This window comes from Acomys russatus, chromosome 25, assembly GCF_903995435.1.
Source record: "Acomys russatus chromosome 25, mAcoRus1.1, whole genome shotgun sequence".
Taxonomy (NCBI): Eukaryota; Metazoa; Chordata; class Mammalia; order Rodentia; family Muridae; genus Acomys; species Acomys russatus.
Window position 1 is genome coordinate 50,033,836 of NC_067161.1, and position 20,364 is coordinate 50,054,199.

The following is a 20,364-nucleotide window of genomic DNA, read 5'->3' on the forward strand; positions in this document are numbered from 1 at the left end:
TCTGGGTGTTGGACATGGTGCGTGGGGAGGGGGGAGTGGACAGCCGGGAGAAGGCAGCACCGCTGCTGAGGCGAGAACGCCCTTGCCCTGGCGCCGCATTCCAGGGGAAGAGCCACACGAGGCAACTGGGGTTTTCCATTTACTCCTTCCTCTGTGTCCTTGACTGACTACTGGGCTGCAGTGGGGCACAGTGCTCTCGCACCTTTACCCTCCGCAGCTGGATGATGGTAAACAGTGCGGTGTGGTGTGCAGCCATCAGCGCTGACTTGTCTGTCACTCTCGGCTTAGTCTCACAGTCACACTCAACAGTCTGCCACCGAACTCCTGCCACCCATGCTCAGACGAGCTCACCCCGACCCCTGATGCAGCCACCTCAGGAGTGAGATTTCAAACAGGTTTGCTCCTCAGTTTACCAAGTTGCCTAGCAACCATCCAGTCAATGGCATGAGGCCCCACCCCCACCTGCTTGACTTCACACCATGCTCAGCACCTCATTGGCTCCTGCCTGGTCCCACCTCTCAACCCCTGGTTTTGGGAACAATATGCCAGACCCCACAGACGCTGGACAAAGGAACATACTAACGCCCCCTGCCAAACTCCCACCAGTCACGTGCCACCCCCAAACAGACACAATGACTCCAGTATGATACAGAATCTTTATATTAACTCATCCCCACATCCCTCGGTCCTTCCTTGTCCCTTCTCATCCTGATGGTCACCAGGGCTGCTGGGGTCTGGTCCCCCTCCACACCACCAGAGCTGAAGCCGCCATTCAGGATGGGCGTGGCCCAGGGACAGCAGGGGAAGGCCCGGCTCCCGCTCGCCTTCGTCCCCACTGTCGGTGGGCTCTGGAAACATGCGCTGGCCAGAGGCAGTAGCCAGCAGAGGCAGGCTGGGGTGAAGGCTGCAGGAGAGAGCAGTGTGTGAAGATCCAGGTTAGGGGGACTCCTTTCTCCCCGACCCTGGCCCCACGTTCCTCCAGTGAACTGAGCACCTCACTCCGTTGGTGCAGTCCTTCTGGGGCAGAAAGGCCATCACAGGGTCCAGCTGCTTGCCGCTACTGAAAGCTCCGCTGACGTCCCACACAGAGACAGCTCCACTGGTGTTGCCACTCACTAGGAACTGCCCGCTCCTGGAATGGACGGAGACTTGCGCCAGGCAGGCATCACCCCTGGGGTAGAGCCATTCCTATCCAGGGTCCTAGGCCCCTGCAGCGAGACTCTGACATCCTTGAGCCTGGAAGGGGCTGCGACCACTTACGGGTCCAGATCAAAGTAGATGCGCTGATTGGTGGTCACTTCCCGACTCAGAGACCACAGGAGGTGGCCAGGCTGCCGGAGGTCCCAGCACAGAAGTTCAGCATCCTGAAGACAAAAACAAGGGTCTGGAGCCAGCCTCCCTGCCACCTGCCCCCCAGCTTCCCTGGTCCCTCAAACTTGTTATGTTTCTACATGTTACAAATGATGTCCTCACTCCTGTCTACCCATATGCTTTGGGTTCTGACCAGTACCTTTCGGGCTCCTGAGAAGAAGAGGTTGCCATCGGGGTGAAAGCAAAGGTGGGTGATACCCCCTTGGTGGCCTCCCAGCAGGGCAAGAGGTGAACCGTCATCCCAGGCATACAGGCCTAGGGTACGGCCATAGGAGCCACAGGCGTAGAGCGGCTGGGACGGACTAAAGGCTATACAGGATATGATGCCGCTCTGGCCTTTCTTCTTAGCTGGAGAGCAAGCAGGAGAGCAGTCAGCACAGGGTGCTAGCTAAGGACCTCTGTCCCTGCCCCGGTCCTGACCCCCCACTATGTCTGTCTCAAGCAATCTCAATTGTTGAAAGCTCAGGGTCACGGTGCTTGCCTAACACAGACCCTGGGTTCAATCCCAGGCACAGCAAAAGAATAAAATACATTTCTAGGAATTAGCAAGATTTTGAGAGACCACATAGCACACAATTGACAGGCACGGATGGTTGATTGGCTTGCTTTCTTTCTTTTTAAATAATTAGTTTTATTTTATTATTTTTTAGGTTTGTTTTGTTAGTTTTATTTTATGTGCATCGGTGTTTTGCCTGAATGTGTCTATGTGAGGGTGTAGGTCTTGTAGATATAGACAGCTGTGAGCTGCCATGTGGGTGCTGGGAACTAAACCCAGGGCCCCTGCAAGACCAGCCAGTGCTATCTTAACAGCCCCCTTGACCCAGCTTTGTAATCAACTGCTTGACCTTGGTAGAGTCCTCCACACTCAGAGGCTGCTGTCATCTCTACAGCTGGCATATGCCGCCCAGGTTTGTACTGAGGATGATGAGAAACCCCACAGGTGACCCCAGCTCACTCGAAGCCCCTCACAAGTGCTGCTCTTCCATCTCTTCCCCTTGCTGGCTTACCAAATGTGGGTCGCACCTCACAGTCTCTGCCAGGCCTGGATGTGGAAAAGATGCGCACAGTCCGGTTGAAGCCACAAAAGAGCTGGGAACCATCCGGGGAGAAGCAGAGTGAGTGTGCCGCTGTCAGCTCGTCCTGGGGGCAGGAGAGGGTTGGAAACAGGCCTGCAAAGCTTCAGCTGCATGCAAACAGAAGGGCGAGGCAGCCGCGAGCACAGGGGCTGGACAGGGAAGTCAGTACCAGGTGGTTGTAAGCGCGAAAGGAAGCTCGGAGCTCTCCAGTGAATGCATCCCAGATGTGAACTGGATTCTCCCGGCTGCTGCTGGCCACGCTGAGAGAGACACGGACGCTGAGGCCTGGCACTGACTGTCAAAGGAGGGGAAGGAAGCCAAGTGCCCAGCCAACACGTGAGCACTTTCTCCCGCTCTCCCAGTAGCCCTGGCAGCCTAAGGAGAGGCCTCTTTGAAACTGGGTGTGTGGGCCGAGGTGACGGGGAACACGTCACTTACTAGGAGGTGTCTGGCTGGGAGGAGGACATCAGAGAATACCAGCAGTAATCGTAGATGGTGTCGCCCTCCACCATTCGAAGGACAGGAACCTGCAGAGATACAAGAATACTGCGCTCACTGCAGGGAAAGTGGGGGTGGGGGGTGAGGACAGGACAGGACAGGATGACAGGGCGGGGGACGGGACGACCTGTGTGCATCTGTGCCCGCACCCCGGCAGGGGAGGTTATAACCCAGGTAGGAGAAAGCAGATGGGGCATAAAGAACACAATCTTTGCAGGGCGCGGTGGTGCACGCCTTTAATCCCAGCACTCGGAGGCAGAGGCAGGAGGATCGCTGTGAATTTGAGGCCAGCCTGGTCTACAAAGCAAGTCCAGGACAGCCAAGGCTACACAGAGAAACCCTGTCTCGAAAAACAAAACACAGGGCTGGAGAGATGCTCAGAGGTTAAGAGCACTGGCTGCTCTTCCAGAGGTCCTGAGTTCAAGTCCCGGCAACCGCATGGTGGCTCACAACCATCTATAATGAGATCTGCTGCCCAATTCTGGACTGCAAGTGTACATGCAGGCAAAACACTGTATACATAATAAATAAATCTAAAAAAGAAAAAGAAAAACAAACAAAACAGACTCCTTACTGTTTAAGCATTTATCTCAGGCTCTAATGTCAGACTCCAGCCACCAAAATGCAGTAAAATCTTAAAACACTTTAAAAAAGACACAAATAATACCCTAACCTAGAGATAAAGAACCAAGCAGATTCTGTGCCATTTGGATTTAGCTCAGTGGCAAAGTTGATCACCTGCCATTCACAAAGCCGTGGGTTTGATCCCCAGCGATGCAAATAAAGTCCAAAACTGCAAAGCTTTCTTAAAACGCACACTCACAGAGCACATGTGGGAGGAAGAGGGCAACTCAAGCGCGCAGGTCCTTCCCGCCTACACATGGGCCCTGGAAACGGGAATCACGTCTGCACCTGTGGTACCACCTCAGGCTCCCCAACAAGACAAGGTTTCACAGATCCCAGATGGGCCTTGAACATCTACCCCTAGCGGCCAGGGTAACAGGTGTGTCATAGCCTGCTTCTGCCCTGCCAGGGAGGGAGCCAGGGCTTTCCGCACGGGAGGTGGGTGCTCTACTTCCAGACCACCCACGCTCAGACAATGCACAGACACTTCCAAAGCAAAACAAGGGACTGTGGACGCACCTCGGCGGTAGAACACTTGCCCTGGGGTCAGTCTTTACTACTACAGAGAAGCAAACACCTATGATCTTTCTATCCAGCCGAAGAAAATAAAGTCAGTGTGGTGTCTCGTGACTGTTACAGACAGTTGTGAGACAACATGTGGTCGCTGGGAACTGAATCCGGGTCCTCTGGAAGAGCAGCCAGTGCTCCTAAGCACTGAGCCACCTCTCCAGCCTCCAACCCTAGCATTTATTAGAACCTGAGACAGGAGGAACCACTGTTAAGTCCAGGGCCAACCTGTAATACCTAAAGAACTCCAGGCCAGGCCTGGCAAGGGCCTAATGAATAAAGGCATTGCTAAGCACCATGCCAGCCATGAGCTTTGGCATGAGTGCCATGGTAGGCGTGTGTGTGCACATGTGTTCTTTTGTTTGTAAGACAAGGTTCCTCTGTGTAGTCCTAGCTGTCCAATTCAGAGATCTACCTGCCTGCCTCCCAAGTGTTGGGATTAAATGTGCACCACTGGGTGTGGTGGCACACAATTTTAATCCCAGCACTTGGGAGGCAGAAGCAGGTGGATCACTGTGAGTTCCAGGCCAGCCTGATCTACAAATTGAGTCCAGGACAGCCAAGGCTACACAGAGAAACTTTGTCTCAAAAAACAAACAAACAAATAAATTTTTTTTCAGACCAGGTTAACGTACATAGAAAGGCACTGCCTTCATAAATGGAAACACAAGGGGTTCGGGCTACGGGGCTACAGCTGTTGGTGAGGTGCCTGCCCAGTATCCACGGCTGTTGGTGAGGTGGTTGCCTGGCATCCACGGCTGTTGGTGAGGTGGTTGCCTGGCATCCACGGCTGTTGGTGAGACGCTTGCCCGGCAGCCACAGCTGTTGGTGAGGTGGTTGCCTGGCATCCACGGCTGTTGGTGAGGTGCTTGCCCAGCAGCCACAGCTGTTGGTGAGGTGGTTACCTAGCATCCACGGCTGTTGGTGAGGTGCTTGCCCAGCATCCACGGCTTGATCCCTAGCACCACAAATCAGGCATCAATGGCTCATGGCTGTGATCCAGCAATCTTAGTACTCCAGAGCGAGAGAGGCAGGAGGAGGAGGAGTTCAAAGACATCCTTAGCTACATGGCAAGTGCAAAGGCAGCCAGGGGTACTTGAAACCTTGTCTCTAAAAAGCAAAACAAAACATAACAAGCAAACCAGGGCAGTGGGTTAGCCGGCTCAGCGGGTGAGGTGCTTGTGCAACTTGGTGACTTTAGTTTGGTCTCTGGAGCCACGTGAAGATGGAAGGAGAGCACGTACCTGTCATCTGCTCTCTATGAGGCCCCAGCACACACACACACCCCTCCCTACACTAACAAAACAACAATAAAAAAGAGAATAATTTTAAGCTTGACAGTGTGCTGGAGTGTAGCTCAAAGCTCTGGCTTTGATCCTCACCACTACAAAAACAAAACCAAATACAGGTGATGGCAGGAAGAAAAAGGACACCAGGCACTTTAAACGCTGCTGCTGAGAGTCGACAGGGCTGGGTGCGCTGGGAAAACTGGCACTTCACAAAGCTCCTCATCCTTTTGCCTCAGCCTCCAAAGCGCTGGGATCACAAGCAGGTGTCACCGTGCCTGGCCACATGTTTCTGTCTGTGGGCTCTGAAATGGTGCTTTACAATGGTAAATTTGGTGTTTCTTATCCATACTGTAAAGTCAAGGCAGGACAGTTTGCCCTGTTTATTTTTTGTTGTTAGAATAAAAGCAAATACCTAATGTTTGATTTTTACCAATGAAGACTTAGGAGGCAGATGCTGGGGTGAAAACCTGCTAGCTCAGAGAGGCAGAGAAGGCACACAGCTGACCTGTCTACCCAGCTCACATCCGGAAGGAAAAAGGCAAAAGTTAAACGACAAAAAGCCTGCCAGCTCAGCTGATGGCCCAGGAGGAAAAAGCCAAAAGCTAAGCACCCTTCCTTTGCTCCTTCCCGCTATCTTAACTCCCCTGCTCTCAAAGTTCCTTCTTTCTACCTAATCTCTGCCAGATGGTTTCTTGTTCCGCCTGTTGACCTAGGGTTAACCTTATTTATTTACTTTTTTGAGACAGGATTTCTCTGTGTAGCATTGGCTGTCCTGAAACTTGCTGTCGACCAGGCTGGCCTCGAACTCACAGAGACTCACTTGCCTCTGACTCTCTCTGGGATTCCCGGCCTAGGGTTAACTTTTCGTACAGAATGGCCTCATAGTCACTATGTAGCTCTCAAGGCTAGCCTTGAACTATTGTGTCATCATCCAAACTCTGGATTTACAGACATGTGCCACATATATGGCTTCATTTTCTCTGTATTTCTTAGCTATTTAGGTGTCTTGTATCCTAATTTTTGCCTATTTTTCTACCAACTTGTTCTCTTCTTAACCATGTATAGGACTCTGAAATAGCACGGACACCAACCCTTTGTAAGGTATTTGTTGACATCATGCGAGCATGACTTCTTTTTCTGGCTCCTCTCCCTGCATCCATGCAGCTGCCTGCCTGGGGATTCCCACAGGCACTGCAGACTACTGATCCGTAACAGCTCCGGCTCCCACTGCTCCTGGGCCGCATGCTGGTTTAGAAGCTTAGTGTGCATCGACCAGAGTCACCAAGAAAGAGGGAACGTCAATCAAGGAATTACGGAGATCAAACTGTGTTGTAGATATGTCTACAGGGCCTTTTCTTTTTTTTAAATTGTTTTTCGACACAGGGTTTCTCTGTGTAGCCTTGGCTGTCCTGGACTTACTTTGTAGACCAGGCTGGCTTCGAATTCTGAGATCCACCTGCCTCTGCCTCCTGAGTGCTGGGATTACAGGCGTGTGCTGATATAGGAGGGTCCAGCCTACTGTAGGTGGTGCCATCTGTGGGCTGGTGAGCCTAGACTATGTGGTTGACCGTGAGCCTGGGAACAGCCAGTAAGTAGGCAGTGTTGCTCTTTTGTTTCTAACCACAGGCACAGGAAAGCAAACTAGGACAACGCTCCATCCTCGAGCACCCTTCCCTCCTGGTCCAGCCCAACATAAAGTTGCCAAGTCTTCCCCAGGGCTCCCTGTCTCCTCCCTTCATCCTTCCCGACAACCTATTACAAGCCGCTGCCTTCTTGCCAGCATTTCTGCAACACCCTGAGTGCTCTGCAGACCTTCCTCCACTACCGCTCTTACTGGCCTCTGCCTCCAGAGAGCTGGGACCACAGGCATGCGCCACCACCGCCCAGCTTCCACCACTGTTTTCAAGCCCACCCACCCATTCTCCACACTGGAGCGAGACCTTGTAAGCTGGAATTCTATATAGAATCATCTCCGCTGAAATGTTTCACAGACTCCACGTGGCCCTTTACTTAGGAAGACTTCCACATATGCTCCTGTCTGCAAGTCACCTGTCACGTCCCTAAAAACCACAGTATCTGTCGGGCAGTGGTGGTCCAGCACTCAGGCAGATGGATCTCTGTGAGTTTGAGGCCAGCCTGATCTCAAAGTGAGTTTCAGGACAGCCAGGGCTACACAGAGAAACCCTGTCTAGAAAAAATAAAACAAATGGGGCAGGAGAGATGGCTCAGTGGTTAAGAGCACTGTCCGTTCTTCCAGAGGTCCTGAGTTCAATTCCCAGCAACCACATGGTGGTTCACAGCCATCTGTAATGGGATCTGAGGCCCTCTTCTGGCCTGCAGATAGAACCCACCTCTGATTCCCAGGCCCCATGAGAGTGCACTTCCATGCCTCCCACGAGCAGCCTCTGTAACAGTGCTCCCTCCCTCCACTCTAACTCCTCCTGATAGACTCTAAGTTACTCCAGGGCCCAGGCCTCCTCGGAAAAGCTGTCCACACCCTTCGCCCCTGCTTCACGCTCTCCTGGCCTCCCTGCTCCTCGCTGCATCTCTTCTAACAGAGCAAGACAGTCCTGTCTGCTTCGCTCACCAGTGTCAAGGGCAGGATCACAGGCAAAGGATTTACTCATTTGTTTATTTTCATCTTACATTTATGAGTGTTTTGCCTGCATGTTTGGACGTGTGCCCCGCATGTGTGCCTCAGAGGTCAGAGAGGGTGTCAGATCCCCTGGAACTGGAGTTACAGACGGCTGTGAGCCACCACTTTGGTGCAGGGAATGGAACCTGGGTCCTCTGCAAGATCAACAAGGGCTCTTCACCGCTGAGCCACCTCTCCAGCCACGGGTGAATGATGTGTCACAAGCAGACTGTGGCAGCAACATAAGACCCAAATAAGTGGATCCTGAATTAAAGTCAAAGAGTGAAGGAGTCAAGTGGGGGATGAGGCAGATCACATAGGCTTAATGCGATCTGGCAGCTACCGTGGGGGCCGGGAAGGCGATTACAGGATGAGACCCTGGCTTCTGGCTTGGATGTCTGAGGCCACCAAGCTGTGGAGACTTAGACACAGAAAGGCTATGAGGAGCCAACACCCTCAGCAGTAGGGGAATCCGGAAAGACTTTGCAAGGACAAAGAACAATGGCCAGGCCGGGCGTGGTGGTGCACGCCTTTAATCCCAGCACTCAGGAGGCTGAGGCAGGAGGATCGCTGTGAGTTTGAGGCCAGCCTGGTCTACACAGTGAGTTCTAGTACATCCAAAGATAGAGAAACCCTGCCTCAAAATAAATAAATAAATAAATAAAATTAAAGAGAGAGTTCTAGAAAGCTCTGTGCAAAGACAGACAGTAAGAGGGGAAACTACATAGGGAGAAGGCCCTAGCTCACCCCTTACTACCCCAGGGGCACTGATCCAGGACACCCCCACACACAACATATCACAATGCTGCAGAAGCCGCACAGAACTTAAATGCCCGCTCCTGTGCTCCAGTCTCTAGGTTCCTTTCCATTACTAAGGCCATGTGAGTATCACACAGACAGTTGCTGCACTCAAGGGTTTAGGGAGTGCAATGGTCAGGGAGGAAAGGCTCCAAGCACGCTCAGCACAGACTCCATGCCTTCACCAGGTATCTGGACCTGCAGCTGTACAGAGGGCCAACTGGATCCAAAACCATCTTCATACACCAGGCAAGCATGGCACCCCAAGCTACATTCCTAGTTCCATAGATTTCATGTTTTCAAACACTGAGCTCTCAGACACAAAGTGGGAACACTTAGGCAGAACTCAGGGCATGCAACTGCCACCCTATACTTGGGAGGCTGAGGCACAAAGGTCAGAACTTCAAAGTCAGTTTGGGATACTAAGACCCAGCACACACAGGCACACGCGCACACACATCTATATGCAAAAAAACTGTGGGAGCTAAGTTATCTCTTACACATAAAATTTCACATTACAAACCTACCTGCATTTTCTTGGTGGGCATAACAGATCAGGCCTTTAATCCCTGCACTCGGAGGCAGAAGCAGGCCTACCTCTGAGCTCCAGGTCAGCCAGTGTCACACCAGTGAGGTTGTCTCAAAAACAAAACAAAATAAAACAAAAGCCCACAGAAACAGAGAAGGGGAAGAGGAGAGGAAAACAGGTTTTCCTGAAAGGAGGAAAGGGAAGGCTACCCTCAAGCAGGTTGAGATAGAAGCAGCCGCTGTGCAGGCCAGGCCCTCCTGCCTCAGCCTCCTAAATGCTACACTAAACAGGCGCGGCTGCCACACCCAGCTGCTATCTGAAGAATAACATACTATTAAAATTCTAGAAACTCAATGTCCAAAAGAGAAGGGGTTTTGTTTTGTTTTTTAAACCAAGCCTACCAAAGGCACTCAACACACACCATAAAACACATGAACTAAGAAGCCTAGACCACTCTAAAAAAACATTTAGCATCTAATTGTTGAAAGGAAATAAAGCCATGTACTGTAAGGTTGTAAGCACATAAACTGCTCCAGTACTTGGGTACAGCTTCTAGAAACAATGGAAATACATTTCCTGTGCTGTTTTGTAAAGTGGTAGGTAGTGGTGACTTTCTCTCTGTTTTGGGATGAGCTCTCATCCTGCAGCTCAGAGTGGCCTGGAGCTCCCTGCACTGAGATTTTAGGTACCAGCCACCACACCTGGATCTTATTCTCTCACTGTCCCCACCTTAGCCCCACCCTGCGCGTCTGTGCATGTGTGCCTACAGAACCGTAAGAGTGCACGACATGTGCACAGGCCTCCATGCTACGGTGTGTATGTGGTGGTCAGAGGACAAATCTGTGGCGCTGGTTTGCTCTTCCATCTTTGTGTGAATCCAACCCAGGTCTCCAGGCTGGCTCACCGGATGCTAAGCCATCTTGCTGGCCTGTAACAGCTAATGCTGACTGTTAACCTGACAGGTCTAGAATGACCTAGGAGACACACCTGTCTTGCGTGTCAGGGAACTTCTGGGCTGTGTTAACTGACGTAGCAGGGCCCACCCTAATTGTGAGAGGCCCCACTCTATGGCCGTGGGTCCTGGGCTGGATAACCAGGATAAAGTGGGTGGAGTACCAGCTCCCCACACCTGTGCGCCGAGGGCAGGGGACTGCTGCCATGATGCCCCTGCAATGATAGACTGTACCCTCAACTGGAACCAGAAGTAACGTTTCCTTCCATTGCTCTGTAAGATACTCTGTCACAGCAACGAGAAAACTACTCCTCAGTGGGCCTTTTTCTCAACAACAAGTATGCGCCATAATCCGACAGAAGCCACCTCTCCAACACACCACAGGCCCTGGCCTTGTTCCCCAGTGTTTGTCTGGGAACCGGGGCTTTTCACCTTCTCACAGAACTCAACATCTGCAGCCTTTGACCCAGGGAAGCATCTAGAACCACCAGGTCACACTTCTTTCTGGAAGCCATAGAGATTCACAGAAACGTTGGCTGGTCAAGATGGCACACGGACTGCAATCTCAGCACACGTGAGACAAAGCAGGATCACAGCAAGACTTACACGTCGCCCTGACCCGGAACACAGTGTGTTTCAGGCCAACCAGGGGTAACAGAAACACTACAACAACAGGGCTAGAGAGGTGGGTTCGAAAGTTAAGAGCACCTACCGCTCCCCTTCAGAAAGCCTTAGCTCCCTTCCTGTCCCTGTGTCAGGCAGCTCACAGCTCCCCTAAGTCCAGCTCTGGCCTGCTGGCATCTGCCCTGGCATGTACAGACACAGATATACACAACACAAAATAAAAATAAATCTTAAAAAAAAAAAAAAAGGAGGCCGGGAGGTAGTGGTGCACACCTTTAATGCCCAGAGGCCAGTCTGGTGTAGAGAGTAAGTTCCAGGACAGCCAGGGCTGCACAGAGAAACCCCCGTCTGCCAGGATGGGGGATAGGAGTGGAGACAGTGAAAGACCCACACAAACGTACCCACGAGCCTCAGGCACTGGAGCGGCCTCCCTTCTGGCTTGTCTAGCATTTCCTTGACACACACACCACTCACTCTACATACCCTAATTGGCCTTACATCAGAAATCTTGCCAATTTCCCCAAATCAGTGATTCTCAAGCAGGGAGTCTCGACTCCTTCGGGGACTGAATAAACCTCTCACAGGGGTCGCCTAAGTTCATCAAAAAAAAACAACTATTTACATTATAATTGATAATATTAGCAAAATCAGTTATGAATTAGCAACAGAAACAATTTTATGGTTGGGGTCACCACGGCATGAGGGTTAGTTAGGTACTGCGGGGTCACAGCACTGGGAAGGTTGAAAACTACGGCCCGGAACCTTCCTCACTACAGGGTCTGAAATTCCCCTGACCTCTCCTCTTCTTGGAGCTCCATTGCCCCTCCAGAACTTGCCTGGCCCTGGCTATGCCACGCCCTCCCGCACTAAGGTGGCTTTTCAGCTCACGCTCCCCGCCTTGGCAGGACGCAGACTGATGTCAGCCAGTCTTTGGCTTCTCTGAGGCCCAGTTTGTGTAGGAGAGTCTTGTTGCCTGGGCCCAGACTGGCCCACAACATGCTACATGTACATCTAAACTCACCCTCCTCAGCCAGGCTTGGTGGCCAATGCCCACAGGGAGGCAGAGGCAGGTGGATCTCTGTGAGTTCGAGGCCAGCCTGGTCTACAAAGTAAGTCTAGGACAGCCAAGGCTACACAGAGAAATCCCATCTAAAAAAGAAAAGGTTAAAAAAAAAAAATTAATAAAAAAAAAAAAAAGAAAAGGAAAGGAAAGAATGGATGAATGAAGTCTCCCAAGTCCTAGGATCAAAGGCTTTGCAGCCGTGACTGGCCCTTCTCCTCATTTTCTGAAACTGACAGCCTGGTACTCCACCTTGGTTTTTACAGATCCTTCTGTTATCTTTATTATTATTGCTTTATATGTGTAATGCATGTGTGAAAACGGATGCATGAATGCCACAATACACACATGAGGCCACAGGACAACTGTTGGGGTGGTTCTCTCTTTCCCCATTGGTCCCATGACCTGAACTCGTTAGGAAGCTTGCACACCCAGGGAGCCACCTCGCTTGACTAGTGTGCAGGGTATTTGGTCCACAGATTGTGAACTGTAAATCTGTCCTTGATCCCTGACACTGTCAACTGTAAAAACCTGTTTATTGTTTGGTGTGGCTTGGCCCTAGCATACACCTTTAATCCAAGGGCTTTCTGTATAGAGTATTTAATAAAGTTAGCCCTAGGTCAAGAGGCAGAGTAAGAAACCAGCTGACAGGGATTAAAGAGCAGGAGGGACTTTGAATTGAGCGGGCAGGTGTGGTGGTGGCTGGTGACAGTGGTGGTGGCACACGCCTTTAGTCCCAGCACTTGGAAGGCAGAGGCAGGTGGATCTCTGAGTTCAAGGCCAACCTGGTCTACAGAGCGAGTTCAGAACAGCCAAGGCTACACAGAAAAACCCTGTCTCAAAAAACCACAAGAAGCCGGGCATGGTGGTGCACACCTGTAATCCCAGCACTCAGGAGGTAGAGGCAAGCAGATCTCTGAGTTCGAGGCCAGCCTAGTCTACAGAGTTCCAGGGCACCCAGGGCTAAACAGAGAAGCCCTGTCTCAAAAAAAAAAAAAAAGAAAAAAAAAAGAAAAAAAAAAAAAAAAAGAAAGAAAGAAAAGAAAAAAGAAAAACAAACACAAAGACAGCATGTAAAGTAGAAGGGTCTCTTTGGTCTTTAGCTTTTAGCTCTTTAGCTCCTTGACCTTTGGCTTTAAGCTTTGAGCTAGCAAGCCTTTGGCCTTGGGTTTTTTGGCCTTTTCCTCCTGGGCTGTCAGCTGGACTAGTGAGCCTTCTGGGCCCTATCCACTGGGACATGAGCTGAGTAGGCAGGTCAGCTGGTGCTTTCTCTGCCCCTCTGAGCTGGCAGATTTTCACCCCAGCATCTGGCTCCTCCTTTATTGGAAAAGTAGACAGACTGGGATTTTAATTTAAAACAAGAGACTAGTATTCTTTTTTTTAAAAAAATACCGCTTTAAAAAAATATATTTATTTATTATTATGTATACAGTGTTCCTGCCTGCATGTACACCCACAGGCCAGAAGAGGGCATTACATCACATTACAGATGGTTGTGAGCCAGCATGTGGTTGCTGGGAATTGAACTCAGGACCTTTGGAAGAGCAGGCAGCACTGTTATCCACTGAGCCATCTCTCCAGCTCCAAAATACTGTCTTTTAATAAAAGTATACGGTGTTTTCTGGCTGCACACGTGTGTGCCTGGGGCCCACAGGGAGGACAGAGAGGATGCTGGCTCCCCGGAGCAGGCTAAGCAGCCGCCTCCCCAGCACTCCCTGCGCTCAGTCCTGAGCTTCCGCTTCCATCCTCTTCTGTCTTCCTCCAAGCACCACTTCCTTTTTTTATGTTTGTTCGTTTTTGAGTCTTTGTTTTAGCTCGTTTTGTTTGTTTGTTTGCTTTGTTTTTGAGACAGCCTTGGCTGTCCTGGAACTCACTCTGTACACCAGGCTGGCCTCAAACTCAGAGACCCACCTGCCTCTGCCTTCCAAGTGCTGGGATTAAAGGCATTAAGTTAAGAACACTCACTGCTCTCCCAGAGGACTGAGGTTGGATTCCCAGCACCCACATGGTGGCTCACAACCACCTGTAACTCATGGCAACCATCTGTAACTCCAGTGTCAAGAAATCCGATGTCTTCTTCCTATCTGTGGGCACCAGATATACACGCAGCAAAACATCATGCATTTCACCCAAAACAAAACACAACATGATTAAGTATAGACATGTACCATGCCGGCATACTCACGTGTTTCAAACCTGTAACTTCCGATCCCTATACGCCCTGCCTTACTTTTCCTGTGGCATCGCCCAGGCATGCATTCCAGCTCTATGGACTCATGCCACCGTGGGCCTGTTTCATGCCAGCGTACCTCCTCAGCAGCCACAGCCATTACCCTTGTATCTGCCACTTGCTCCCAAGGTCGAGTGTGGGCCGTGTCACCACTGAATTGGCATTACCATCAAGTTCACATACTCTAATTTCCACAGTGATTCAGCTTCATTAAGACACACTCATAAGGTGTGAGATAGTTCAGAAGTAAAGCGCCTATTGCACGGGGGTCACTTAGTTCAACCCCCCACAACCTACTATGCCAGGCGATAGCGGCTACTTGTGATCCCAGAACCACCAGACAAGATACAAGGTGGAGCTGGGCATGGTGGCGCACGCCTTTAATCCCAGCACTCAGGAGGCAGAGGCAGGTGGATCACTGTGAGTTCGAGGCCAGCCTGGTCTACAAAGTGAGTCTAAGACAGCCAAGATAGCACAGAGAAACCCTGTCTTAAAAGAGGAGTAGGAAAGCCGGGCGTGGTGGCGCATGCCTTTAATCCCAGCACTCGGGAGGCAGAGGCAGGTGAATCGCTGTGAGTTCGAGGCCAGCCTGGTCTACAAAGTGAGTCCAGGATGGCCAAGGCTACACAGAGAAACCCTGTCTCGAAAAACCAAAAAAAAAAAAAAAAAGAGGAGGAGGAGGAAGAAGATGAAGAAGATGTAAGGTAAATGAGACAAACCCCAAAGACTACAAGAGGCCCTCATCCTCAGATACTTATGGAGTTCAAGGAGAGTCTACGGCTGTTGTCGGGGGAGGGAAGCCGACAATCCAGATGCAGACACAGGAGGATCTCCGTGAGTTTGAGGCCAGTCTGGTCTACATAGTGAGTGAGTCCATAGCAAGATCCTATCTCAAAAAATATAAAAAAGCAGCTAGAGAGACGGCTCAGTGATCAAGAGCACTGCCCGCCCTTCGAGGACCTAGGTTCAATTCCCAGTACCCATGTGGCAGATTACAACCTTCTGTGACCAGTGCCAATGCCTCCTCTGGCATACATGTGATATACATCCGTATGTACTGGCAGAACACTGATGCATGTTACTTGCGTGGCCTACAGAGTTTCAAGACAGCCAAGGCTACATAGTTAAGACCCCATCTCAAAAACAAACAAAGAAAACCAACTGGGTATAGTGACGCACGCCTGTGATCCCAGCACTCAGGGAGGCAGAGGCAGGCAGATCACTGTGAGTTCCAAATCAGCCGGTCTACAAAGTGAGTCCAGGATAGCTATGGCTACACAGAGAAACTGTCTCAAAACTCCCTCCAAAAACAAAACCAAAATAGGATTAAATGAGGTCATGAGTTTGGGGTCCCCTGGTAAGAGACTGTGGCTATATAGGAAGGAGCTAACAGTTTAGCTTGACAAGTAGGGGGCAGGGGCGTGGAAGAGAGACTGTTTTGCAGGTGGAACCAGCAGGTCAGGAATTCAAGGCTAGCTTCAGACTTTGAACTTGAGGGCAGCCCTCTCTACATAAGTTCTTGTGTCAAAGGGGTGGCGGGGGCTGGAAGGATGGCCTGGCAGTTAAGAGCACTGGCTGCTCTTCCAGAGGAGCTGGGGTTTAATTCCCAGCGCCCACATGACAGCTCATAACTATCTGCAATTCTAGTCCCAGGGGATCCGACCCCCTATTCTGCCTCCCGTAGACACAGCGTGCATGTGTGCACAGACAGACATTCAGGGTATGACAACAAACGCCTGGAGCTCCAGCACTTGAAAGGAGGGAAGAGAACCCCGGGTTCAAGGCTAGCCTCAGCTACACATCGAGTTAGAAGCCAGCATGAGACCTGCCTCAAAACAAAGAGAGGTGGCTGGAAAGATGGCTCCGAGGTAAAGAGCACATACTTGCAGACAACCCAAATTCGCCTCCCAGCACCCATGTCAGATGGCTCATAACTACCTGTCAACTCCAGTGTGGCTCCGTGTTGGGAGCACAAAGGTCCTTGCGCCTACAGATGTCTAGAGAAGCAAGGAATGCGAAACACACAAGACTCTCCGAGATGTGAACGCTGGGGATTGGGAGTGATTAACAGTCCGGAGATCAGTGGTATCTGTTGGGCGGGGCCATATCAAGTTCCTTAACCAGGACTGGAGGTGGCTGGTCATCTAAACGGCCCTTACAGCCAAGGCTTTCCCAAGCTCCCACAACCAGGACCAGAGGTGCTAACAGCCCAATGGATCTCCACACTATCTGTCTGACTAAGACAGGGCAGACCCTTCTTAGGCCCTTGAGCTATTATAGATAGCCTATCTCTGGAAACCATCTCCCTGAAGAAATGACAAAATTCCATGTACCCTGAGTGGAGTTTCATCTTAATTTATGCTACCTTCTGTACCAGAGATTGTACTACACCAGGAAACTTCTTCCAAAGTATGCTGTGTTCAAATCTATCAGGAATAAAGCTCCTGAGATCACATTCCCCAACATCCTGATCCATGGTGACTAAAGTAAATCTGAACCCAATTTTCTTTTTCTTTTTTTCGAGACAGGGTTTCTCTGTGTAGCCCTGGCTGCCCTGGACTCACTTTGTAGACCAGGCTGGCCTCGAACTCTCGGAGATCTGCCTGCCTCTGCCTCCCGAGTGCTGGGATTAAAGGCGTACCCCATCACCCACGGCCCTGAACTGAATTTTCATTCTCACCTCTTTTGAGGTTCCCTTTCCTGCCTGCCTGACAGCTCTGAAGGTACCGGTCCACCCACACACATCCCCACACACACCTAAAAACTAAAAATAGATCTTTTTGTTTGAAACACGGTTTCTCCATGTAGCCCTGGCTGTCCTGGAATTCCCCCTGTAGACCAGGCTGGTTTAGGAGCTCACAGAGACATACATGCCTCTGCCTCCTGAGCACTGAGATTAAAGGAGAAAAAGAGGAAGAAAGTAAGCTGACAGAGACGAAGCCTCCTAAAGCCGGCCAGGCTGCACTACAGCTCCCAGGCTGAAGTAACTTCCTGCCTGGAGCTTCTAGAGCACTTGTCTCGATGTGCAACGACCTTGTTTACTGAGGTGCACTTGCACACTAAACCCCCCCCCAAAATACAACCAGCTCTTTGTCCACCGTTCACTCCTATATGAGCCCAATGGCCTAGAACCTGCTATACAGTTGAGGAAGACCTTGGATTTATCCCTCCTGGCCCCACCTCTGGGGTGCTGAGGTTAAGCCAGCAAGCCCAGTTTATGAGAGTGGGGGCTGGAACCAGAGCTTCGTGTGCGATGCTAGGCACTCTACCAACTGAGCTACACCCCTAGGACTTATGGGAAATCACGAAACAGACACCTAGAAGCACACGGTGTCACTGAGACCCAGCCTGAGCACAGAAAGCACAGGCTCCTGACTAAAGGGGCTGGCTGGCCTTTAACACAGACTTCAGAATTCAAGACAGAAAATGATGCATGTGACAAGCCAAGGTGAAGGGAAGTCCTGCCTGTGAACCGCTGACCCAGGGACACACTGAGTTCATTCACAGTAAGGGCTGTGATGGGCGGTGGCTGGCAAAGGGGCGGAGTCAGCCCCACCCTTACCATTTCTGCATATTCCTCCTGTTCTCCTTCACCGTACAGTTCTGGGGGCAGGTTGTAAATCCTTAGGACGTTATCAGCGCTACTGGTCAAGATGCAGGAACCGTCAGGGGCCCTGAAAACACAGGAGAATTAGAAAACTGAACAGAGCTTTGATTTCAAGCTGTAAGAATAGGGCTGCCTCTAGTAGACACCAGCCCTAGGGAAACATAAACTCATGCAGAACATGGTGGCACACGTCTCTAATCCCAGCAACCGGAGAGGCTGAGGCAGAGGACGGAATTCTAGGCCAGGCTGGGCAGCTTGGAAAGACCCTGTCTCAAAATAAAGAAAAAAAAAAGAAGGAAAAAAAAAGGGGGGGGGGGGGAGGCTAGCATGTAGCTTAGTGGTAAGGCCCAGGTCAGCATGCTGGACACCGTGGGCTAAACCCACAGTACTAGAAATTGAAGGAAAAAAAATAAACCAAAGCAGAAAAGGAAAACACAGCCCCAATGTGAGCACTCAACAGTATTCTATCACTCCTTAACCACCTTTAGCTACGTTTGGGTTTGTTTTGTTTTCCCTCAAGACAAGGTTTCTCTGTGCAGCGCTGGCTGTCTTGGACCGAGACCTGTAGACCAGGCTGGCCTCGGAACTCAGAAATCCGCCCGCCACTCCCTCCCCGAGTGCTGGGATTGAAGGTGTGAGCCGCCTCTGCCCGGCTTTGTTTTTGTTTTAAGACAGGGTCTCACTCTAGGGACAAGGCAGGCCACCAACTCCCAACCTCCCCTCCTCGACTTCCCAAACGTTGAGATTACAAGACCGCCCCCCCCCCGCCCGCCCGACGAGGGGCCAAGTCCGGGTGGGTTTTAAAAACGAACCTCCCGAGAGTGGCCATCTCCCTGCCTGCTGTACTTACCACTTACAACCTTTCAGGAAGTTCTCCGGGTGGCTGCCGAACTCCGACCAGGAACCGCTGAGGTAGCGGGGTACCTGCGAGAAGCAGTAGTTCCAAAAGCTGGAAAGGAGATGGACAAACAACAATCGCGGGGCGTCAGAGCGAAACGGGCCTGGGACGGAGCTGAGGACGGGTGGTGGACGTTTTCACACGTCCAGGCTCCCCAGGTTCCAGCCACTTACATGTCCCCCTCATCCGCTGCAGCGGGTTCCTCGGACACACCTTCCACGGCCTCTGCCGACTCCGACGCGGGCCGATCCGTTGCATCTACCGGGGGAAGGCTCGCACTTTCAGAACCTTCTTGTCCCTCGGTTCGAGGGCTCAACTCACTGGGAGCAGGAAACTGCGCCTCCCGAGGAGCCGGGTCCCCTTGCTGCAACTCCTGGGACACAGCCGAGCCAGCCACGCAACCTGTGGCTACCTGGGGTTGGTCACCTCCACCGCATGGCGGCGGCACCAGCTCGGAGTCTGCATCTTTATGCCCAGGGGAACCTTGGGGCCCTGGAGCTGGGGCCTGGTCAGAAGGGAGGCTGTCCGCAGCTAAGAGTCGCTCCTCCGACGTCTTCATCCTGTAGAGCCCGCCCGCGGGAGGGCAGAGCGCGGACAAGCCTCAGCTGCCGAGGCCGGACTGCCTACAGTTCCCAGGGATCCGGGCGCAGCGCCGCACAGACCCGAGCCTGCTTCCCTCTTCCGGGAAGAACAAGCCGAAGCCGGAAACCGACGGCAGACGCCGGGAAACCCAGCGCGGAAAGCAAAGCGCCCCGGGTCGCTGCGCGCGGCCGGCGCGTCCTGAGCTCGCGGGAGTCCGGCCTCCTTCCGATAGGCTCCCCGCATCCCGATCCGAGTCTGAGCGCTAAGGCGGGAAACCCTAGAGGTCTCTGGGAGTTGTAGTCTGAACTGACGGCCTGGGCGAAAAGTACGCGAGCTCCCTCTACTGTGCCCTGGGGAAATTCTTTTTTTTTTTAATTAATTAATTAAATTTTATTTTATGTGCATTTGTGTTTTGCCTGCACGTGTGTCTGTATGAGGGTGTCAGATCTTGGAGTTATAGACAGTTGTGAGCTGCCATGTGCTGCTGGGAATTGAACCCGGGTGCTTTCGAGGAGCAGTCAGTGCTCTCAACCGCTGAGCCTTCGGTCCCAGCCCACCCCTCCACCCCCCGCCCCCCGGGAAATTCTTAAGGCGCCCATCCTCCCCCGGCCTGCAGAGGGCGCTTAATTTCTACAGTTCTGGCCCCCCCATGAAAATATTGTTTTAAGTTAGGCAAACTCAAAATTAGATTTCCTTTCTCCCCCCCCCTTCCCTTCCTTCTGTACTCCCTCCATGTCATTCAATATTTATTATCAATATTCCTACCCAGGCGCTGTACAAGGCATTAGAGAAAATAGTAATTAATAAAATAGATAACAAGTTCTCTATGCCCCATAAAGTTTTCGTCGTTGTGAAATCAAAGACTGTGAAAACAATCTTTTCAGATAGTGATGAGGACTGTACAGGAAATTAAACAAGATGGTATGATATAAAGTATCTCCGAGAACACGTTAGATTGAGATTTTAAGACCTTTCTAAAGTGATTAGCTGATGAGAAAACAAACTTAGCTGCCCGCGTTGGTTC

The 20,364-nt window shown here is 51.3% G+C and overlaps 1 protein-coding gene across 1 annotated transcript; it reads right to left on the reverse strand.

Moving 5' to 3' along the window:
- Positions 1-609: 609 nt before the first annotated feature.
- Positions 610-19,524, reverse strand: Wrap53 (WD repeat containing antisense to TP53). Its single transcript, XM_051167489.1, has 10 exons — positions 18,932-19,524; positions 18,711-18,809; positions 17,816-17,927; positions 2,886-2,974; positions 2,617-2,707; positions 2,379-2,511; positions 1,511-1,719; positions 1,261-1,364; positions 995-1,132; positions 610-904 (listed from the first exon to the last, which is right to left on the reverse strand). The coding sequence occupies exons 1-10, from the start codon at positions 19,315-19,317 to the stop codon at positions 658-660; spliced, it is 1,608 nt and encodes a 535-aa protein (XP_051023446.1). The 5' UTR covers positions 19,318-19,524; the 3' UTR covers positions 610-657.
- Between the last annotated feature and the right edge of the window lie 840 nt (positions 19,525-20,364).